The 22,595-nt window shown below is 62.6% G+C and overlaps 1 protein-coding gene across 3 annotated transcripts in view; it reads right to left on the bottom strand.

Moving 5' to 3' along the window:
* Positions 1-22,595, bottom strand: part of TRAPPC9 (trafficking protein particle complex 9) — a 269,592-nt gene that overhangs the window by 79,082 nt on the left and 167,915 nt on the right. For all 3 annotated transcript variants that reach the window (XM_036263854.1, XM_036263852.1, XM_036263853.1), the window contains 2 exons: positions 14,306-14,448; positions 7,569-7,679 (listed from right to left, as the gene is read on the bottom strand). In XM_036263854.1, the coding sequence (XP_036119747.1) occupies positions 7,569-7,679; positions 14,306-14,448 (254 nt within the window). The remainder of the gene's footprint in view (positions 1-7,568; positions 7,680-14,305; positions 14,449-22,595) is intronic.

Genomic DNA, 22,595 nt, shown 5'->3' on the forward strand with positions numbered 1-22,595 from the left:
AGACAAGAGGAAGGAAGTGTGGCAAAGTAGCACTGACGGTCGAGGTCGGCGGGAGACCAGCACTCGCTGGAAAATTCTTTAACGTGGCTGCATGTTTGAAACTTTTCATAATAAAAAACTAAAAAAAAAAAAAAAATCAATCATTGTCTTAAAGTGGACATCCCAGAATACTTCAGACACCTCGGACACGGAGTCTCCACGGGGAAGTGGCTGTTTCGGTGTTTCCCTGGCTTTGTCCCAGGAACCCCAGCCCAGCCCCTTTCAGGACAAGTCTCGAGAGGAGCTCCAAGGTCGCTCCACGTCGGCAGCAGAGGCGCAGAAGACAATCATAAGCCCAGAGCGCTAATGCGATTCAGCAGCCATTTCCACGGCAACGCACCTGCAGAGCAGCTCACGGCTGCAGCCTGGACGGAGCGAGAGGTGCACCCTCAGCACTGCGTCCCGGGGCACAATGAGCCCGAGGTGCTCGGGCACCTGAACGCCTCCCTGGAGTGACTCGTTCATCAGGCGCCCCGAACTGTCTTTCGATGAGAACACATTTTCTCTTCTAATCTCCTTTCTCGGAGTAAGAGGCAGGAAACGAACCATTTCTCCAGGATTAAGTTCTGACAATACTTTGCTTTCTCCCTACTCCACGCCTGAGCTATAAGCAAATTCCGTCTCGAAAAGGCTGATCTGGCTCCCGGTGGCGGAGGCCCCGCTCCATGTGCCTCCCAGAACCAGGCTGAGGAGCAGCGAGCAGCCACTGGGAGCAGGCGCTGTGCTAGGTGCCTCCGGGCTTGTGCCTCAGCGGACCCTCCCCAGAACCACGGGGTCACCTCCTCCTCCTCGGCACAGGAGCAGCCGCTGGGAGCACACGTCACTCGCCAAGTCAGTTAGATTCAAGGGACAAAACCGTGGAAGGCTGAAGTAGAATAAACCGAACTGGACGCGAACCATGAGACCTTCCAGGCATCCGGCAGTCAGGTCATCCGAGGGTCCTCCCTAGAACAGTGAACAAGGACTGTGCCCAGAAAACGAGCCCAGAGGGGACACACACACCAGCGTGAGGACCCAGGGCACCTGCGTTGGAGAACAGCTATTGCGAGCCCTGCAGAGCACTGGAAAGGGGGGCACGGCGGGCCCACCCTGGAAGGAAAGCACCTTCCTTCATGCCGGCTCTGCAAGACCCAGAACTGGGCACAGGGCGTCACTTCACTGTGGGGTCTTTCCTAGGGGGCAAAGAACCATTCTCTCTTCTGATGAGCCCTGGGGAGCGCAGGGGCTGCAGGGGCCAGGGAAAGTCCATCAGGGAGGCTGAAGGGCCTGCTCAGAGCCAGCAAACTCCGTCCACGTGCACTGATGGTGTGTCGGTGTTTTATCCTGTAACATCCCTAAGTCAAGAGTTAAAAATAGCTATGGCTACTAAGTTCCAACAGCCACAACCACCCTTGTCCACAGTAACAGCCGGCCAGGCCCAGAAAGTTGCATAGAAACAGGAGGGCATGCAGCCCTGGCTACCTGCAAGGTCACCGGGGACGTGGGTGACCCCAGGGGCACAGCCCTGCAAGGGCACGAAGGCCATGGCACGGCTATGCTCCCTCAGTCGCCCGTCTCAGGCCCACAGCTTAACCTGAGCTGCTTACGGGCCAGCTTCCCCATCAAAGGCAGAGAGCGGGGACCTGGGGCCTGGCAGAGGGGCAGGGTCCGCGGCACCCCGACGGCTCAGACCAGATGCAGACCCCGCTGCCGGCTCCTGGTGGCACGCTGGGAGGATCACACACCTCGACCCACGGGGCGTGCCTGTCTGGTGCCCGGCACATGTGTGCTCAGGACACGGGCCGCTCCTCGGCCTCACAGACGTGCAGAGAGAGGAGAGGTGGGTGTCAGGGCCCTGGCACCAGCTGTGTCCAGAGCAGAAGCTCAGTCGGGAACTTGCTGTCCAAGTGGGAGGAGCAAAGTCGCAAGCCGGACAAGCCTGAAGCTCGCTCCGCCCCGTGGCTTGACCCGCCGGGCACGCGGGGGCCTGAATGCCAGGCGGTGGTGAGGACTTGAGCTGGAGGACACACTGAGCTGGGGCCACAGCCAGGCCCCTGGCAGCCAGAGCTCCCACAGGCCCAGGTGGGGCAGGCAGGCACGGGGCAGGGAGGCCCACTGCAGGGACAGAGCAGAGCCACATGGAGGGCAGCCAGGGCGAGGCCCTCCCAGGCCCTCAATCCCCAGGGGCCACCGCCAGTGACACCCTTTCCTGACGACACACCTCACACCTCCTCAGCCAGCTCGTAATGCTCATGCTGCGTAACGCCCCGTCCGACAACCGAACAGCCCCCCTTTTAAACTCAGCGCCTTTTCTTAATACCCCCATCATTGCAGCAAGCCATTTCCCAAGGCGGGGCTCCCGGGCTCCCACTCCAGGGCCCACTGCTGCCGCCCCGCTGTCTGCATGCGTCTCGCCTGGCTTTGTAGGGCAGGCCCAGCTCAGGGGCTCGGGAAACCCGCCTGGTTTACCCTCGCTCTGGGATGCTGGCGGCCGACGGTTCCTCCGGGGTGTCCCTCCCCTGCCACGTGAGCAACCTGTCTCTCCAGCCCATGTCTGCTGGCTTCCCTGTCCCCACTGTGACGACGGAGCCAGTGTCACAGAGTCTGCAGGAACGTGGTCTCTCAGCTGCACGACAGTCGATCGCACAGATGCACTGCAGTTCACAGGTTGTGTCCGTTGTCGACGTGTGGGGCCCCCGTTTCCACAAATAACAAAGACACAAGCAGCCTTGCGTTCAGCACTAGGCCCGTGGCTCAGATGCTCATCGTGAGGAGGGTGTCTCGGGAGGAACGTGCTCTCTGGCTCGAGAGCTTTCGAGGCTCCTGGTTACATTTTCCAGTGGCTTTGCCATAAAGTGGGCTCATTTTCACGAAAACCCGAACATCACACAGCATCACCCGAAAACAGAGGGAGGAGCCCACAGGGCCTGCGGCCCATCCCTCTGCAGGCTCCTGAACACCTGTGGACAGGGAGCCATGCCCTCAGGGAGCAAGGGGGACGGGGGGAATGCTCGACCTTGGCAATGCCCGGAAAGGCCGGTCACTGGGTGACGCCCAGCAATGCAGGGACAGTCAGGGCACCTGGGAGCCACAGACACAGGGAAGCGCCCAGGCTTCGGAGGCACAGGGAGCGGTGTGACCCCTGTTCCGGGACCTACCAGCCATCCGTGCACTTGAATGACATGGGTCAGGTGCTGTCAGGAGCTCAAGACTTGCTGCCGGCGCCTCCCTGGCGCTGAGTGAACTCGGAGTGTCTTCCACGCTACAGACCGGAGTCATGTGGTCCTGCGTCTCCCTCCCCTCCGCCCCTCCTCTCCTGCCCTCCCCGTTTCCTTCGGAGCCCGGCTCACCTCCCACACAGCTGTGCCCGAGCTCCCCACTGGGACGCAAGCCCACGAGGACCGGGCTGTCCCTTTGCTGCAGCAAGTGGACTGAGACATGAGGATCATCTCCTCATCTCAAGGTCCTTGATGGTCACATCTGCAAAGGTCTGCCATGCACAGAGCAGTCACAGGGGTGGGGGTCAGGGTGTGGACACCTTCAGGGGTGCTGCCACACGTGTTACCCGCTGGCTACTGCGTTGGGCTGGGGAGAGAGAAAATAGCCAGGACGGGCTCTGCTCCTGTGCACCCGCGCGTCCAGGGACACACCGGAGGCGATGGCCATAGCAGAGTCTAGCCTTGACCACAGGGGCAGGTACGAGGCGCTGGGGACAGAGAGAGGAAAGGAAGTGTCTCAGGAGGTCAGGGGAGGCACCTGGCAGAGAGGGCACCGGAATGGCCGGGGAGAATGAGCAGAGAGTCCCCAGACGGACAGAAGAGGGCAATCTGCCCCCACAGGACGAGAGGGTGAGCACGGCGAGTTGGCTCACACTGGGTTCTGAGAGGACTCCTCTCTCAGACACGCCTGGCCCACCCTGCCAGGAACCTGCAGCCCCGAGTCTAGGAACCAGAAAGCCAGGTCGAGTCTGGGTTCTTCTGCCGCTGGCCGCGAGGTCCTGGAAAAGCCCCTTTGCCTGCTCGGGGCCGTGGGGCCTCGTCTGCCAGGCGGGCTCTGGGCTCTGGGATCGCACGACCCCGCCGCTAGCTCGAGTCTGGTGGAGCTCCGCGGTTCTCCAGGACGACCACCAGGGACATTCAGAAGAAGCGTCTCTGAAATGGCACTCAGAACAGTTCCGAGAACACGGGGGCCGAAGAGGAACAACAAGCATGGCGAGACGGTGTTCTCCAGAGGTCACCCGGACCGTCAGGTGACAGTGTCCGACAGGCGAGGTTTTCACTTCCCTGAAACACCACGCAGGACCTTCGACCCCAGCGCGTGAGCACGTGCCCTGAGCAGGTGGCTCTGCGACAGGAATGCCGCCCACGAAGGTACCCAGACAGCCCGGCTGCCCGCTGGGCTGAGCCCAGGTGGCCCTGTGCTTCCCGCTGCCGCAGTGAGGGGGCAGGGTGCCAGCTCTGGGTGCTGCCCGGTGGTACCTGCCGCAGTGAGGGGACAGGGTGCCGGCTCTGTGTGCTGCCCAGTGTACCTGCCGCAGTGAGGGGACAGGGTGCCGGCTCTGTGTGCTGCCTGGGTGTACCTGCCGCAGAGAGGGGGCAGGGTACCGGCTCTGCGTGCTGCCCGCTGCCGCAGTGAGGGGACAGGGTGCCGGCTCTGCGTGCTGCCCGGTGTACCTGCCGCAGTGAGGGGGCAGGGTGCCGGCTCTGCGTGCTGCCCGGTGTACCTGCCGCAGTGAGGGGGCAGGGTGCCGGCTCTGTGTGCTGCCCAGTGTACCTGCCGCAGTGAGGGGACAGGGTGCCGGCTCTGTGTGCTGCCCGGTGTACCTGCCGCAGTGAGGGGACAGGGTGCCGGCTCTGTGTGCTGCCCGGTGTACCTGCCGCAGTGAGGGGACAGGGTGCCGGCTCTGTGTGCTGCCTGGGTGTACCTGCCGCAGTGAGGGGACAGGGTGCCAGCTCTGTGTGCTGCCCGGTGTACCTGCCGCAGTGAGGGGGCAGGGTGCCGGCTCTGTGTGCTGCCCGGGTGTACCTGCCGCAGTGAGGGGACAGGGTGCTGGCTCTGTGTGCTGCCCGGTGTACCTGCCGCAAAGAGGGGGCAGGGTGCCGGCTCTGTGTGCTGCCCGGGTGTACCTGCCACAGTGAGGGGACAGGGTGCCGGCTCTGTGTGCTGCCCGGTGTACCTGCCACAGTGAGGGGGCAGGGTGCCGGCTCTGTGTGCTGCCCGGTGTACCTGCCGCAGTGAGGGGGCAGGGTGCCGGCTCTGTGTGCTGCCCGGTGTACCTGCCGCAGTGAGGGGACAGGGTGCCGGCTCTGTGTGCTGCCCAGTGTACCTGCCGCAGTGAGGGGACAGGGTGCCGGCTCTGTGTGCTGCCCAGTGTACCTGCCACAGTGAGGGGACAGGGTGCCGGCTCTGTGTGCTGCCCGGTGTACCTGCCGCAGTGAGGGGGCAGGGTGCCGGCTCTGTGTGCTGCCCGGGTGTACCTGCCACAGTGAGGGGGCAGGGTGCCGGCTCTGTGTGCTGCCCAGTGTACCTGCCGCAGTGAGGGGACAGGGTGCCGGCTCTGTGTGCTGCCCGGTGTACCTGCCGCAGTGAGGGGACAGGGTGCCGGCTCTGTGTGCTGCCCGGTGTACCTGCCGCAGTGAGGGGACAGGGTGCCGGCTCTGTGTGCTGCCCAGTGTACCTGCCGCAGTGAGGGGACAGGGTGCCGGCTCTGTGTGCTGCCCAGTGTACCTGCCACAGTGAGGGGACAGGGTGCCGGCTCTGTGTGCTGCCCGGTGTACCTGCCGCAGTGAGGGGACAGGGTGCCGGCTCTGTGTGCTGCCCGGGTGTACCTGCCACAGTGAGGGGGCAGGGTGCCGGCTCTGTGTGCTGCCCGGTGTACCTGCCGCAGTGAGGGGACAGGGTGCCGGCTCTGTGTGCTGCCCAGTGTACCTGCCACAGTGAGGGGACAGGGTGCCAGCTCTGTGTGCTGCCCAGTGTACCTGCCACAGTGAGGGGACAGGGTGCCGGCTCTGTGTGCTGCCCGGTGTACCTGCCGCAGTGAGGGGGCAGGGTGCCGGCTCTGTGTGCTGCCCAGTGTACCTGCCACAGTGAGGGGACAGGGTGCCGGCTCTGCGTGCTGCCCGGGTGTACCTGCCGCAGTGAGGGGGCAGGGTGCCGGCTCTGCGTGCTGCCCGGGTGTACCTGCCGCAGTGAGGGGGCAGGGTGCCGGCTCTGCGTGCTGCCCGGGTGTACCTGCCGCAGTGAGGGGGCAGGGTGCCGGCTCTGTGTGCTGCCCGGTGGTACCCGCTGACTGGCCTGTCTTGGTTCCCGCGAGCGAGGCTCCCTGGGCAGGTGCTGCCCAGGTCCCTTCCACACCACTGGCACCTGCAGAGCCAAGTGTCCACTCCCTCACCTGAGCCCACTGGCCGGCGCTGTGCCCGCACATCCGGGCACTTAGAGTCACGAAGAGCAGACGGGCGCCTAGTGTGTTCCTGTGTGTTCTGAAATGTGCCTGAGGCTGGGCGTGTCTGCTCTCCGAGGTTACAGATCACCCCGTGTTCCCCAGGCCGAACACACCCCACCGTGCGGCTGCAGGAGGGGGCTCAGAGGCAGTTCTGGGGTCCCACTGAGCAGGAAACGTGCCTTCATGAGTGTCTAATCGACGAGAGTTTCCAGGACAAAGGCTCCTGAAGCGCAGGCCCCGCCTGCCGTCCTCGGGGAGCCCCGCTGGCACCGACGGACCAGCTTTCCCGCCGAGGTGCCCGCCAGCATTCAGCAGGCACACCCCGCCGCCCGCTCCAGGAGCACCCCCAGACACAGGAGCAAACACAGACAACGCGATCACTTCCTCAAGCAGAGCATCCCGGGGGCGGAGAGCACCGCGCTGGGGGTCTGCCATGCGCGGATGCAGAACAGGTTCCCGGGCGACGAGTAGTTGGCAATAAAAGGGTTTCCTTTAGGCTGACCCCCGTGAGCAGCCATGAGGAAGGGAGGCGGTCAGCAGCGAGCAGGGCTGCCCACCACCCACCCGCTCCCTCACAGCCCCAAGGGCTCGCGGGGGGTGTAAAGAGGAAAGGCCCTTGGCACACAGCATCCTGAGGACAAGACCTTTGAGCAAGATGCTCACAAGAAGCCACGAAGAGAACACGCTCGGCTGGGAGGGGTGCACGCTCGCCTGGGAGGGGTGCACGTATTTGGTCTGAGAGGTTGGCTCCTGGGCGCGGGCTCAGGGAGGGGAAAGCATCAGATGAGAGTGCTCCGTCCCAGAAAGAAGACACTCCCACACTCAGTGCCTTCTGACAGAAGGGGGCAAGGACACAGGGATGGGGGAGGGATGCAGAAATGTGGGGACAGGGGGAAGGATGCGGGGACGTGGGGACAGGGGGGAAGGATGCGGGGATGTGGGGACGGGGGGAAGGATGCGGGGACGTGGGGACGGGGGGAAGGATGTGAGGACGTGGGGGGAAGGATGCGGGGACGTGGGGACGGGGGGAAGGATGCGGGGACGTGGGGACGGGGGAAGGATGCGGGGCGGGGACGCGGGGCAGCACCTGGGGACACAGGACACCTACCGCCGGCACTCGCCCGCCTGCAGCGTGAGCTCCCCGTCGCCGTGGGCGCTGACCGCCAGCTCGTGCTCGGTGGAGTTGAAGACGTCCAGGAGCAGGTGGCACTGCCGGGTGCTGGGGGCAAGACAAAGGGAGGTCAGACCTCTGACAGCCCAGGAGCCGAGCGCCTTTGCCTCTCTCCTCCCCAAGACTCCGCTGCGCGAGGGTGTGAGAAGGGCGATGTTAGCAAAGGTGTCAAGTGCCCGTGGACTAAAAGGTGACGGGAACACACTCCGAGCTGTGGGCTCTGAAAGGGGCTTGGACAGTCTCCTTGGTCCTGGGGGCCACATGCTCACAGCCCTGCGGTGTCCTGCACAAACCAAGCGGCCTGGGGAAGTGACGCGAGCTCTCTGAGCCTCACGCGTGTGGGCACGGGAATGTCTGGCACGGGAGACCGCAGCGGGAGGGCGCCTGGCTAGTGTCGCCCAGAAGTGCAGGCCCGAGCCAGGCCCATCGGCCCGTCCACTGGACCGCCCAGGCCCAGGCAGGCGTGGCCCTGGGCCTGGGGAGACCCCGCTGCGGTGTGCGCGGCCCCGAGCTCCCACCCGCCTTGGCCGGCTGTGGAGGGCCCTGGAGGAGCGCACCCCCCCCCCCTGAAGCCTCTTCTCCGCCTTCTCTGGGACAGACGGACAGACGGTGAGGAGGAAGAACGCTCTGCCGCCAGAGGCCCACGGGACCCGGCTCCAGAGAGAACACAGGGCAGGAGCCGTCCATCCCAACAGGCAGACGAGGCCGAGACTCGGACGCTGCCCTCGGCCTCGCCCCCTCCCTGTTCCCCCCGAGAGCGAGTGGGCCTGAGACTCTAGACACTATTCGGGGCCCTGAGGACAAACACCACAGGCTGAGGGAGGCCCTGGGCCGAAGGGTCTGGGAAATGACACCACTGAGCTGCGGGAGCAGCCCCCCCTGCCCCGGCCCCCCACTGTCCCCCGCCCTCCAGACCCTTCAGCGACACACACACAAAAGCCAGCCACACTGTCAGAGGCGGGAGCTGCCCTGCGCCGTCCTGGCTGAGTGCTCCCTGGAACCACCGGCGCCCCGAACGCCAAGTGCCGCAGCTGGGCCGAGACGGGCACCGAGACGTCCGCCGATCGACACGGCCGAACAGAGGCAGGAGCCGTGCTGCTCCCTGGAGGAGCGGGGAGGAAACAGGCTCGGAAAAGGACGTGTGCTCTGGGTCCGTCGGCCTCGGCTGACCTCTGAGCAGGCCCCTGCCGAGGGCGTCGGGTACTCGCGTGTATTTTCTGAAGCACAGACGCCCACTCCAGACGCCACGTGAGGTCACTTCATCACAGTAACCCTGGCTGTCCTCCCCGGGCCTGCCTCAGGGGAAGAAAGTGAAGCTCAGGAGACGACTGAGACTCGAGCCTTGGAACTCAAAGTCCTCTCGTTCTTAGAGCAGATCTGAACAGATTCCAAACCCAAACTCGTCCACTGCTCTTTCCAGAGGTGGGGCTGAGGTGGAGAGGGGTGCAGTCACTCATTCATGGGTGTGCACGGGCACATGCACACACACACATGCATACACACACGCATGCTCAGGCACACGCATGTGCACACAGACATCATCAAAGGGCCACAGGGCGTCAGTGAAGCATCGGTGTTTCAGACTGTGCCCGGACCCTCGTGCCCAGGAGGAAGGTGGGTCACAGTTCTTGCGGCCAGTCAGATGCCCAGCACAGTCTCTGGAAGAGCAGGCTCACACCGGCTGCTTCTGGGCTCTCCGGGCGGGGTCTCCCCCTCGAGGCTCAGCGCTCGGAACGTGCTCATCAGCCTGACAGCTGCCTACGAGAGGCCGTCCACTCAGCTCACGTAAGGAGGTTTCAGGAACGATCCGTCCCACCTTTGTCATGACTTCATGAAACCTTCAATCACAGCAAAGCCTTTCATCAGAAGAGGGAGCTTGTGAAACGTATCAGAGGAGGAGGAGGAAGTGATTTCCGGAGCAGGGCAGGGCAGGGCCCAGTGTCTGCCGCTCTCGCCCGGCGGCACAGGAAGGGACACTGGCACGCGGTCCCAAGTCCTGGGCGCCCGGACCCAGCGTCTCCACGGCCCTGACCGCCCACACGTCGGCGGCCATTGCCTTCCAGTCCCACAGAGGGCCTCCCCCAGACGCCACCGCGCCCACCGCGGTGCGCTTGCCCTGCGCGTCTTCCCGCTCACTCGGCGATTCTGATTCACGCTCTACTGAGCACCGAGTGGACGCTCGTTCCTGCTTGCCGTCTGTCTGGGCTTTCTCTTTCCTGGACCCATGTCTCCGAGGTCTAGGGAAGCCCGGGACAGCTCCCTGGAAGCTCTGGGTCAGAGCAGGTCCCTGGAGGACAGACCCGTTGCCAGGAGGGGAGCGCAGGGCAAGGCTGGGCGGCAGGAGGAGTCTGCAGAGCTGGGGGAGGGGACGAGGCTGCAGGTGAAGGACACACGTCGAGACAGACAGACCTCGAGTACACAAAGCTTATTGTGAATGCCGGTTCTGTTGCTTAATGACTGTGACATCGTAAGTCCTTTCATTTCCCGGCGCCTCGGGTCCCCCGTGGAGACGAGAATGCCTACGTCCTGGGTTAGGGCAGGAGCCACAAGTGCTGTGGAATGACAACAGGAGCTGCACGTAAACATGAGGTGGTGCCGGCCCGGCCGCCGTCTGTGGAGCCGTGGACGGCACAGCACACGCGGTGCCAGCAGAGCCCCCGACCACCCAGTTCTGACTCAGCCGAACATGAGTGCGAGCAAGTCCCACGCCACGGACGAGTCTGCCCAGAACCACGGACCACGGCCAGAAGTCCTTGGGCTCTTCCTCCGCTGGGGGCAGTCGTCTCTCCCGGGCCTCCTGGGGTCCGCACGGCAGCGTCCAGTCATCCCTGGTGTGCAGACACGGGTGGACACACAGCCAGGACAGCGGTCATGGCCCACGCGCACCTGCGGCCAAATCTGCGTCGTCGTTTAAAGCGCCGGAAGCCGGCGTAGTTCCCGGTTCTGTTTTCTTTCCAGAGGAAAAGTTAGGAGCCAGTCTCAGGACGGAGAGCTTCCCTGTACATCTTACGAAACCTGGTTGCTGAACTCAGTCAACGGTGAAGAAAAAACAGAACGAGGCATCCGAAGGTGCTTCTGGTGACGGAAGCTGTGGTGGCCACGGCCGCTCCGAGTTACTGAGCTTCCGAGTGTCCTCGGGACTCCGAGAGCCTTGCCATCCACCAAACCAGGGTCCCTGCACGCGTAACAATCACGGACCACCCGAGACACCTCGCGGGCTGCAGAGGAGCCTGCGCCACACCCTGCACAGGAGCGCTCGCCCGCGGTGTGGCTGCAGAAAGGGGGGACACGGCCACTCGGCCCTGGAGAGGTGCTGAGGGGAGCAGGCTCCACAGAGCTGCTCTGTGTGGACGACCCACACCCCTCTGTCCCTGCTCCTGGCTCTTCCCACATACGTGTCACCCATGTCCTCTGACGCCCATGTTTTCAACTAGCCACCATGTGCCAGGCCCTGCACTGGACACCTGCACATACTTTCAAACCTGACCCTGCAAGATCAATGCTATCTCCATCTCAGGACGCAGGGAAGCTGATGCTTAAAGAAATGTGGGTGACAGAGCAGAGGCAGTAGACTCGAAACCAGATACAGATGTGTGATTCTGAGTCCTAAAATTCCAAATTCTTGTACGTTTAAAACCCACGGCCTACAGGAACGCAGCAACCTGAAGAAGCGCAGCCGTGCTGAACCCAGGTACAAGGGCCCTGTTCCGAGCCTGCCAGCCCAGTCTCCCTGGCCCGGAGCGGAATTTTTCTAAGTGGCCGGGATTGGCGCCCTGAGGTGTCAGGGGTGAGATTTATGTTAATAATGGAATAACTATCACACCCTGCACCCTGCTCAGAGGAGTGTGTTTTCCGCATAGCTCAGTGGCAACATCTCAGACTGGATCATCTATCGTAACAGGCTAGAAAAAAATTGCTCAGACAGGGCGGTGTGGCCCATCCATTCCGACCTCGCCCCTAACAACATTACCAGGCCGCTCGGTGTAAAAAGTGGATATCGAAGGTAATTGATCTCCCAAATAAAAGTCAGCTGAGACCTGCGCTCAGCCCTGGGGGAGAAGGGAACATCGAGGAGGCGTCTGAGCCGAGCCGGAAGAGAGCAGCCGCCTGCAGTGTCTGATTAGATTCTCTTCTCACTGGGAGCCTCGGGGTCACTCCAGGGAGGGACAGGAAGGCTGCAGCTGGGGGGGGGGGGGCACTTCCAAAGACACAGGGGGGTGAGGGGCCGAATGAGCACGTGAACCCCAGTGCCAGGGCTCCCAGTTCAGAGGGCCTGGGCAGAAAGCACGGATTTGGGTGCCAAGGAGGCCACAATCCAAGTCCTGTCTCTTCTTCTCATTAACACGCCACAGAGGGTGAGTGAGTGTACCATGTCCGGCAGCCATGCTGACTATGATGGGTTCTCTGGAGTTGAGATGGGGCGCTGAACATGAGGGACCTGTGACATTCCCCAGAACAGAGTTAGCCTGGAGCACATAGGGCCACCCTAAATCATCGATGAGAAAACTGCGTAACTGTCCGTGTTAGCGAGGGGAGCACCACACACTCCCCAGGCACCAGCGACCGCGCACCCATTGAGCACACTCAGGCGATTACGGGCCATCGTACAGGGAACCACAGGGGAACCCACGAAAGGCGCCCCCTCTGCCTGGTCGTGTTTAGGAAGGTTTTACCAAAGAGGGTAACAGAGCATCACGGTGAACAGACTTTCCACAGTGAAGGAATGACAGTTCGGGGCGAACCGCTGCCTCTGTGCGGCCAGGGTGCAGGCTCGGGCCCCGGGGCAGTCGGCTCTGAGCTCCGTCTCCGGGGCCCGGGGCAGGGTGCTGTGGAACGAGCATGGAGGCGGCGGTTCGGGGATGCAGTGGAAGACAGCGGGTGCACAGGCCCCGGGACACCTGTCAGAGGACCTGGGGGTCAACTGGACTTCGCAGGGACGGGAAGGAGAATGAGAGGGAGTCAAATCTCAACCCCACGAGCAGGCAGGAGAAACGCACAGGCCAGAAGAAAGCAGAGTGAGGTCAGCAGGTGGGGGTCGGGAGCCAAGCGCCCCAGCAGCTAAGCACCAGCTCTGCTGAGTTCCGTCTGCACCGGCACAGGAGCACTTGTCTCTGAAGCTGTCGGAGCTGAGGGGCCGTGGCGGGGAAGCCAGACAGCCAGAGGGGACACGGTCAGCTCCGTGACCACCTGTGCTGCTCCCGAGAACCAGCTCTGTGGCAGCGGCAGCAGGCGGAGAAGGAGGAGGAGGCGCCCAGCCCAGCCTTAGGAGGGAGAGGCCCCCACGCCCAGGGGGCCTGAGACACTCAGAGCCCCTGGCAGCAGTCCCGGCCGAAGCTGCCCCAGGGGCAGGAACTTCGTACACATTCAGAACCGACGAAGCTGTGGCCAGAGAGACTGTTGCTCCAGGACGAAAGGCGACAGGTGAGGAAACATGATGCTGAGAAGCCCACGCTAAGCCATTAATCCTTGCTCAGGCCAGTCTCCAGTTCTTGAGAAGACAAACGGTGTCTCTTATGAACCAAAACACACTCGTTATCTGGGGACACAGCCGTTTAAAGGGAGTTTTATGTAGACACGAACAGGGCACCACACCTTCTCCTTGACTCTGGGGACTGCGAGCCGGCTGATGTCCTCTCCCCCTTCTGGTGCCTCAGGCGCCACTGTCACTGCCCTGGCCCTGCCGCCCCACCCGGGAGGAGAGGTGCCCTGGACACGAAGCATCCAGTGCTCGGTGGTGACCAGGACCTGCTCCCCAATGGCCGCTGGCCACCAGGCCAGGAGTCCGAGCGGCAGAGGGTCCCCGTTGACTGCAGCTCCACCCGTGCTCTCAACCCCTCGACCCCAGGTCACCGGGGGCCAAAGTCTTGAATGAGAAACTGTCATCCTGCCCCTCAGAGAAGATCACCTCTTGGCTCTCTGGCCACGGCTGGTCTAAAGTGGACACTCTGCCTTCCCTCTCCCTGAAGGAAGACGAGGTCTGGGGAGTCAACGGGAGAGAAGGCAGGGGGGCCCAGGGCAGAAACGGCCCGATGCTCCGGACGTGGGGAACTCTGTCCAGCTGAGATGCTGACAGCCTGGCCCTGCACACACGTTTTACTGGGGTTCCAGAGTGACACAAGGAGAGATCTTAGACTCCACCCTGGCCAGTTTGGCTCAGCGGTTAGAGCGTCAGCCCGCAGAACAACGAGCCGCAGGTTCGATTCCAGTCGAGGGCACACGCCTTGGTTGCGGTTCGTCCCCGGCCCTGGTCGTGTGGGAGGCAACCAGTCGATGTGCCTCTCTCATGTTGACTTTTCTCTCTCTCTCTGAAGATAATAGAAAAGCATCCTTGGGTGAGGATTAAAGAGAGAGAGATGTTACTCCTCTGGGAGTCGCCCTGCAGGTCAGCAGAGCCAGCACGGCTCAGGCAGGGAGCAGAGCTGTGCCCACAGTGACTCCCACAGACAGACACGTGGCGATGTCAGTAGGACTGCTACGTGTTACAAAGTGGAACGCCCATTCACTCACACCCCTGAAACACCCCGTCTCCCTGATGGGAACCTGAGACCCAGAGAGCCCGTGCAGCCAGGACAAGGGTGCAGACTGACAGGAGGCGGCCAGGGTGGACGGCGTGGTCAGAACTGCAGACACAGTCAGACTCCAGGAGCAGGCGACCACAGCGCACAGACAGGTACCTGGTTGCTGGCAGAGTGCTGACTCGGGTGAAGAACACGGACGGCTCGACCTCCACGTGCAGTCCCAGGGACAGGTTCCGGTAGTAGCCTTCCACGTGGCCCGGGCCTCCGGAGTACTTAAAATTCAGGATGGCTTCCAGGGTCTGCAAAGATGTAAACAATTATCTCAGCGCTGCCTGAGCTGATCGGCGTTCCTGCAGGAGGCGGGCTTCACCGGGTGAGGCTGAAGACACCCAACTGGGGAAGTCATTACTCCCGCCCCGGGGACACTCGCACCCTCTCTCCTGTGATCAGTGTGCACACCAGCAGCTCTCAGACTGGGTCTGCACATGGAACGCGGCTCCGATGTCATTCCACGCACGGACACAGCATGTCAGAGGAAGCGCATCTCAGTCGGCATCGCTGAGACGCAGGTCAGGTTGGGGGCACTTCTATCGGCGGGGCTCAATGAGGCTCCCAGACAATGGGGGGTAAAGCCTTGAACCCGTGGAGAAACAGGCACAGGGCTTCCCGAGCCAGAAGGCCAAGGAGACGCCAGGCCTTCCAGGAGGGATGGGGCGGGCCCACCTCAGCGGAGGCAGAGCCGGCCGCCACACGAGCTGGCCGGGGTCAGCTCACAGGGTGATGAACTGCCACAGGCCAAGTGGGGCTTTCTCGATGGTCCAGGAACGGAGGAAGGGGTCAGCTGCCACCCCAGGAAAGGCAAGAAATCAAAGTCTTAAACTAAGCTCATGCAAGCAGGCATCCTCTCGAACCCTGTCGCCCACCTGAACATGGTCAGGGCTGACAGCCAGGTGCTCCCCTCCCGCTGTTCCTTGGCGGGCCCGTGGAGAGCCACACGCCTCGGCTCTCACACGATTCCCGAGTCCACCCCATGTCAGACACAGGCCACAGGCCCTTAGGAGAGCACAGGAAAGGGGCCCAGCTGCCCCGGAAGAGGCCCAGGAAGAGAGGGCACCAGGCTGATCACTTTGGGTGCAATGTTTGACCCTGGCTGCAAGAACCCAGGTGTTGGGGAGGGAGCGGGGACACAGACCAGGGCAGGCAAACAGGGAATCCAGGCCAGCCAGCCATGGCCTCTGGCCCAGAGCACCTTTCGGGACAGGACGAGTGCGGGCCACAAGCAGCCGAACCACACGAGAAGAAGTCACAAAGGATGGGGACGTGCACTGTACTAAGACATGACTCCTAGGACGCCACCCTGGCCACTGGCCCACAGCGCCTCTCAGCTGCTGATACACACACACACACACACACACACATACACATACACACACACATACACACACACACACATACACACACACACACATACACACACACACACACACATATACACACACACTGGGACTTGGATTTGTGTTTTGCCCAACTAATCCCAAAGCTTGTCGGTGACAGAAGTCAACCCCACACCCACGCACTCTGAAGTCCTCACTGACAGACAGCCATGGCGCCACTGTACAGACGGCAGTATGACCCTGGGCATGTCCCTGTGCTGGTGGTCCCTCCAGGCATGGCAATGCCCAGCGCACTCACAGCCTGGTGCACTACCCTGGAGGACCTCAGCAAACGCTTCATGAATGAATGAATGAATGAATGAATGAAACACCTTCAGCGCTGGTAGGAAGGGTTTTCTGAGGATTACGGCTTCCTGGCCTCTGGGAGAATAAATCTCTATTATAAATGCAAACCTCGCCGTCTGCAGATGCTACTTATTTTATTTAACACACAGCTGTGTAGCAGAAATTATCCCTTGTGTGCTAAATATGCATTTCTAATTATACGCACCTAAGACGTCCTCCCTCTGAAGACTGAGAATAGCTACATAATATAATTACAAAGGAGTAACATTCCTTGTCAGCTGAGAACCTGAAGCCAGAGGTAAGCTAGGATTAGTGAGCACACAATAAGTCATTGTGAACAATGGCCAGTGTTAAAAACAAAAAGGATGCAGTATGAGGGTGCAGAACTTCACCCCAAAACAAGAGCCAAGTGGCCACCAAGACACTGGCTCTTGCCTCTGGTCGCCCAGCACAAGCACAGGTGGGGAGGGAAGGAAGGCAGAGGCGAGGAGTCCAACACCCAGGTCGGACGGCAGCCCTGTGCTCCCGGCCCGCGAAGCCCGGGCTCCTGGTGAGCGTTAAACAAGAGAGCAAGGACGTGGGCCCCGCCGACACGTTCCGTTCCCACGCGGAGACCACCTGGCTTCCTCACTAAGGCGGTGCTCGGCCTTCTGGGAAACGGAGCCAGCAGCCCGGCAGGAAGGCCGTCACCCAGGACAGTGGTGTCCCTCCGCTCATTCCTTTCACCAAGCGCTTGCTCAGACTCAGTATTTTTCTGTTTAACGGAGAAAAATGAAGAGCGGTGATCACCAAGTCTACAGTTTGAACTTAGTTCATGTTCTAGTAGTATTGACTCTCCATAGATCAGCTGTCCTTTTCGAAAGAAGGACGGCATTTTAACCAGAAGAAAAATAAATTGGGGGATGGTTTTTAAATAAAACATGGGGCTGGAGCCAGACTGGAGCATGAGCCTGCCCTTTACTAAGGAACATCTGGATACGTCCCAGGTGTTGGAGAATGAGACTCAGAAGACAGGTGTGGCGGCTGAGAAGGACCTTCCCCTGGACTCCTCACAGCCGCTGACCCCGTTTCTGTCCCTGCTGGCTCCGAGGAACCCCGGGCCGTGCTCCCTGCCCGACTGCTGGAGGTCCCACCACCCCCGCTGGGCAGACCCAGGAGGTCCAGCGGAGGCCCTTCTGCCCACAGCCTTGGGAGACCTTGCCGATGTCTCTCTCTCAGGAAACACCTCACTGAAGTGTCCGCACGTGGAGCGGCCGCTCTCCACGAGGCGAAGCCTGAGGGGTCAGGGAGCGACACTGGAGCATTCCGTCGTTTCTGAACAAGGTAGGGACGAAGAGAAGGACACGGGGCTACTGTGCAGGGCCCCTGTCCTTTTCTAAAGACCAGCAGGTTCAAATGCAACATGAGCGGGAACCGAGATCCCAGGCACTGAGCAGCCGGGGGACTCCAACAACAGTGAGGCTGCCCCTCGGTGTCCGGTGCGGTTGGGCCATCCCTTGGCCGGCAATGTTCCTTAGCTGGCCGGAGGGGCGAGCTGCGCCTGGGAAGCCCGCCCTTCCCGAGACCGGGCGGCGGCCTGCGTCATTTCCCCGGCGGCGTCCAGCCTCCGTCCCAGCTCCGGGCTGCAGCGTGACCCCAGGACACGCAGCCGTCCCAGCTCCGGGCTGCAGCGTGACCCCAGGACACGCAGCCGTCCCAGCTCCGGGCTGCAGCGTGACCCCAGGACACGCAGCCGTCCCAGCTCCGGGCTGCAGCGTGACCCCAGGACACGCAGCCGTCCCAGCTCCGGGCTGCAGCGTGACCCCAGGACACGCAGCCGTCCCAGCTCCGGGCTGCAGCGTGACCCCAGGACACGCAGCCGTCCCAGCTCCGGGCTGCAGCGTGACCCCAGGACACGCAGCCGTCCCAGCCCCGCAGACGGTGGCTGAGCTGGGTCCTCGAGGGGAAGAAGGCAAGACAGGCAGAGGCAGAGGAAGCAGCAGGCACCTGCTGTCTGCAGAGAGAAACACAAAGCAACAGACCAGGCGCTGGGCACACGGCTGCGCTCAGCGAACATTTGCGGAACGAATGAGGGTCTTCACGGCGCCTCCTCATTGGGCCCCACACGGGCCCAGCGACCCTGAGTCACCAAGCACTGTTTTGAGCCCCCACTCTGGTACATGTGGCCCCTCCGCGACGGTGCTCACCCCACGAGTCTACCCCGTAAATCCCTCCAGGGCTCCCGTGAGTCAGCGCGATGGGACCAGCCGCAGCCTCCGTGCCCCCGTGTTCCCAGCCCCCCCACACTGGACTCCCTCAGCTCCGTCCCCCGTGCTCCCAGCTCCCCCTACACTGAACTTCCTCAGCCCCGCGCCCCCCAGAGGAGCCCCAGGCCCCCCAACACTGAACTTCCTCAGCCCCGTGCCCCCCAGAGGAGCCCCAGGCCCCCCAACACTGAACTTCCTCAGCCCCGCGACCCCCAGAGGAGCCCCAGGCCCCCCAACACTGAACTTCCTCAGCCCCGCGCCCCTCAGAGGAGCCCCAGGCCCCCCACACTGGACCCCCTTAGCCCCGCGCCCCCCCGAGGAGCCCCAGGCCCCCCACACTAGACCCCCTCAGCCCGGCGCCACCCAGGAGGAGCCCCAGCCCCCCACACTGGACCCCCTCAGCCCCGTCCCCCAGAGGAACCCCAGCCCCCCACTGGACCCCCCTCAGCCCCGCCCCCCAGAGGAGCCCCAGCCCCCCGACTGGACCCCCTCAGCCCCGCCCCCATGCTCCCGGCCCCCCACACTGGACCCCCTCAGCCCCGCCCCCCAGGAGGAGCCCCAGCCCCCCCAGGAACCCGGCAGAGGCTCGCAGCACGGACGGGGCGGACGGCACAGAGCAGCGGGAGGAGCCGCCGACTGGACCGTGGGAGCGGGCAGCGGTGCCGCGCATGCGCTCCTCACAAGAGGCGCCGTGGGCAGGACGCTGGGAAGCGGGAACTGACGCTTCTGCTGTTCAAGACTTTTGTCACATGTTCGCGCGATGAGACCCTGACGGGAGGGCCGTGCGGCCGGGCTCTGATCCCCGGGCGCCTGAGGAGGCGGGGCCCCTGCCCTGCAACACCTCCGCCGCACCTGTCATCGCCAGGGCCCTCGTGCACCACATTTAAGAAGCTCGTGTCCTTGGAGGAGGAACGGCCGTGAAGTGTCCCTCGGCGACACCTTCCCGAGAAAACCGACAGGCTTCAGGCAGCCCCTGGCCGGGGGTTTGAAACGCGGTGCGTCCAGGCATCGAGGCTCCGAGCGACGACACACAGTTCTCCCCGCTGCACCGATGCATTCGCAGGGACACAGACCCCAGGCCCATCACACAGCGCCCACACCACCCTCTCCTACAAACGCGGTACGTCCAGGCATCGAGGCTCCGAGCGACGACACATAGTTCTCCCCGCTGCACCGATGCATTCGCAGGGACACAGACCCCAGGCCCATCACACAGCGCCCACACCACCCTCTCCTACAAACGTGGGCACGTCCAGGCATCGAGGCTCCAAGCGACGACACACAGTTCTCCCCGCTGCACCGATGCATTCGCAGGGACACAGACCCCAGGCCCATCACACAGCGCCCACACCACCCTCTCCTACAAACGCGGTGCGTCCAGGCATCGAGGCTCCGAGCGACGACACACAGTTCTCCCCGCTGCACCGATGCATTCGCAGGGACACAGACCCCAGGCCCATCACACAGCGCCCACTCGACCCTCTCCTGCAAACGCGGGCACGTCCAGGCATCGAGGCTCCGAGCGACGACACACAGTTCTCCCCGCTGCACCGATGCATTCGCAGGGACACAGACCCCAGGCCCATCACACAGCGCCCACACCACCCTCTCCTACAAACGCGGTGCGTCCAGGCATCGAGGCTCCGAGTGACGACACACAGTTCTCCCCGCTGCACCGATGCATTCGCAGGGACAGACCCCAGGCCCATCACACAGCGCCCACACCACCCTCTCCTACAAACGCGGTGCGTCCAGGCATCGAGGCTCCGAGCGACGACACACAGTTCTCCCCGCTGCACCGATGCATTCGCAGGGACACAGACCCCAGGCCCATCACACAGCGCCCACACCACCCTCTCCTACAAACGTGGGCACGTCCAGGCATCAAGGCTCCAAGCGACGACACACAGTTCTCCCCGCTGCACCGATGCATTCGCAGGGACACAGACCCCAGGCCCATCACACAGCGCCCACTCGACCCTCTCCTGCAAACGCGGGCACGTCCAGGCATCGAGGCTCCGAGCGACGACACACAGTTCTCCCCGCTGCACTGATGCATTCGCAGGGACAGACCCCAGGCCGATCACACAGCACCCACACGACCCTCTCCTACAAACGTGGGCACGTCCAGGCATCGAGGCTCCGAGCGATGACACACAGTTCTCCCCGCTGCACCGATGCATTCGCAGGGACAGACCCCAGGCCCATCACACAGCGCCCACACGACCCTCTCCTACAAACGTGGGCACGTCACCGTGTTCCACGGGGACGGAGCTGTGAAACGGGCAGCCTTCCCCTTACTTCTTGCTTGACTGAGTGACCCTGATCGATACGGACCGAGGACTCTGTGCAGCATGAGGTGGCGATGTCCATGCTAATGGTAAAAAGGACGGAGAACACAGGCGGGATAGTGGGTGGAACGGAAGGACCCTGGGGAAGTGGAAGCGGGTGAGTCACCGGGTCGCGGAGGCTGTATTTCCCAGGGGCACTTGCACGACCAAGAACCACGTTGCACTGGGTTTCCCTGCTCTTGGCCTGGGTTCAGAACGAGAGGACAGAGAACCTGCCGTGCATGTCCGAGATGCCAACACCCCACAGCGCAGGCTGGGTGAGGAAGAGGAGCTCAGGATGCGCATTCTGGCAACAGCGTGAGGGAGGCCCTGGCAGTGGGAGCAACGTGCAGCTCTGGTTTGGACGTCGGCCTGTGGGAAAGGACAGACTGCTACGGTCTGGCTGGAGCCACCGAGGTGCGAGCCTCTGAGGGCCGAGTGACAGCCCGTCTCCCCCACCACGGGGAGGACAGCTCCTGCTCTCACACAGCCGTCAGCCCCTTCCGAGCACAGGCTCGTGAGACGGAGATGGCTGGTGAGGTCAGCAGTGAGAGCTGCCCCTGCGGTGACGGAAGCTGTGTGTGGTCCGTGCATCTTGTGTTAATGGTCCATGCCACCGGGACGCGCTTCTTTATTACCTAACCTGTGGCTCCTTTCCAGTCGAGCAAGCCTGTGTAAAGCGAAGCACTCAGAGGGGTCCCAGTACAGGCGGCCGTTCAGAGACAGCCTCGGCGCGGCACACAGGGAAGGCGGGCTCGGTCGCATTAGTCGAGCAAGCCTGGAAAAAGCGAAGCACTCAGAGGGGTCCCAGTACAGGCGGCCGTTCAGAGACAGCCTCGGCGCGGCACACAGGGAAGGCGGGCTCGGTCGCATTAGTCGAGCAAGCCTGGAAAAAGCGAAGCACTCAGAGGGGTCCCAGTACAGGCGGCCGTTCAGAGACAGCCTCGGCGGGGCACACAGGGAAGGCGGGCTCGGTCGCGTTGAGCCCTTTGGGGCCGGGGGGGGCACTCTGTCTGCCCCCAGCCCAGCTTCCTGGTCTCAGAGATGGTGACCGCAGAGCAGACGAGGACTGCGGGGGCTTGAAGCTCACACTGCCCCTCCCCTCGCACCTGTCTGTCCTCCACACCCTCCTGAAAGCTCAGCTGAAGCGTGGCCTCCCTGACCAAAGGGAAAGAGGGCAGTGCCTCTGACTAGTCGGTGCCGCCCTGGCCGGTTTGGCTCAGCGGTTAGAGTGTCAGCCTGCGGTCCTGAGAGACCCGGGTTTGGTTCCCGCTAAGGGCGCGTACCTCGGTTGCAGTTTGTCCCCGGCCCTGGTTGGTCGTGCGGGTGGCAACCACTCGATGTGTCCCTTTCATGTCGATGTTTCTCTCTCTCTCTCCCTCCCACTCTATCTGAACAAAAAAATGGGAAAATGTCCTCGGGTGAGGATAACAAAAACAAAAAATAAATAAATAGTCAGGTGCCACGTGATTTAAAAACGCCTGCGGCGCAGCGGTTGAAAGCAGCTGGGTTAGAGAGAGGCCTGCACCCACGTGGAAACAGGAAAGGCTAACGAAGGAAGGACGGGTCCCAGGGGCCCCTGCTGCCTCTGGAAGCCCGAGGCCAGGGCAGGGAGGGCAGTGAGCACTGGCAGAGCCAGGCCCAACCTGGAGCCCGGAAGGGGCACGGGGCTGCTCCCTCACCGGGCGGAGGAGACCTGTGCTTGTGCATTCCTTCTGGGCAGGGAGAGTCCCTGTGCTTGGCCAGTGTTTGTGTGTGTGTGTGTGTGTGTGTGCGCGCGTGCGCGCGTACGTGCGTGCATGTGTGTGCATGCATGTTTGTGTTTGTGCATGTGCGTACTTGTTTGTGTGTGCATGTATGTGCATTTGTGCGTGTTTTGCGTGTGCATATGTGTGCCTGAGTGTGTGTGTGTGTGTGTGTGTGTGCATGCGTGTGTGTGTACATCACCATGTGGGGGGCTGTCAGCTTCCTATCCGAGCTCCTTGCAGGCAAGGGTTACGGCAGCTTCGTCATCACATCCCCGGTGCTGTACCAGAGTAGAGCTGCCTGGGAACGCGTGAAAGACTTCCTGGAGAATCGACGTTTCCGCCACTTACGGAAGGAATGTGGCCTCTCGGGGGATGGAGAGAGA

Source organism: Molossus molossus, unplaced genomic scaffold, assembly GCF_014108415.1.
Source record: "Molossus molossus isolate mMolMol1 unplaced genomic scaffold, mMolMol1.p scaffold_m16_p_16, whole genome shotgun sequence".
Lineage (NCBI taxonomy): Eukaryota > Metazoa > Chordata > Mammalia > Chiroptera > Molossidae > Molossus > Molossus molossus.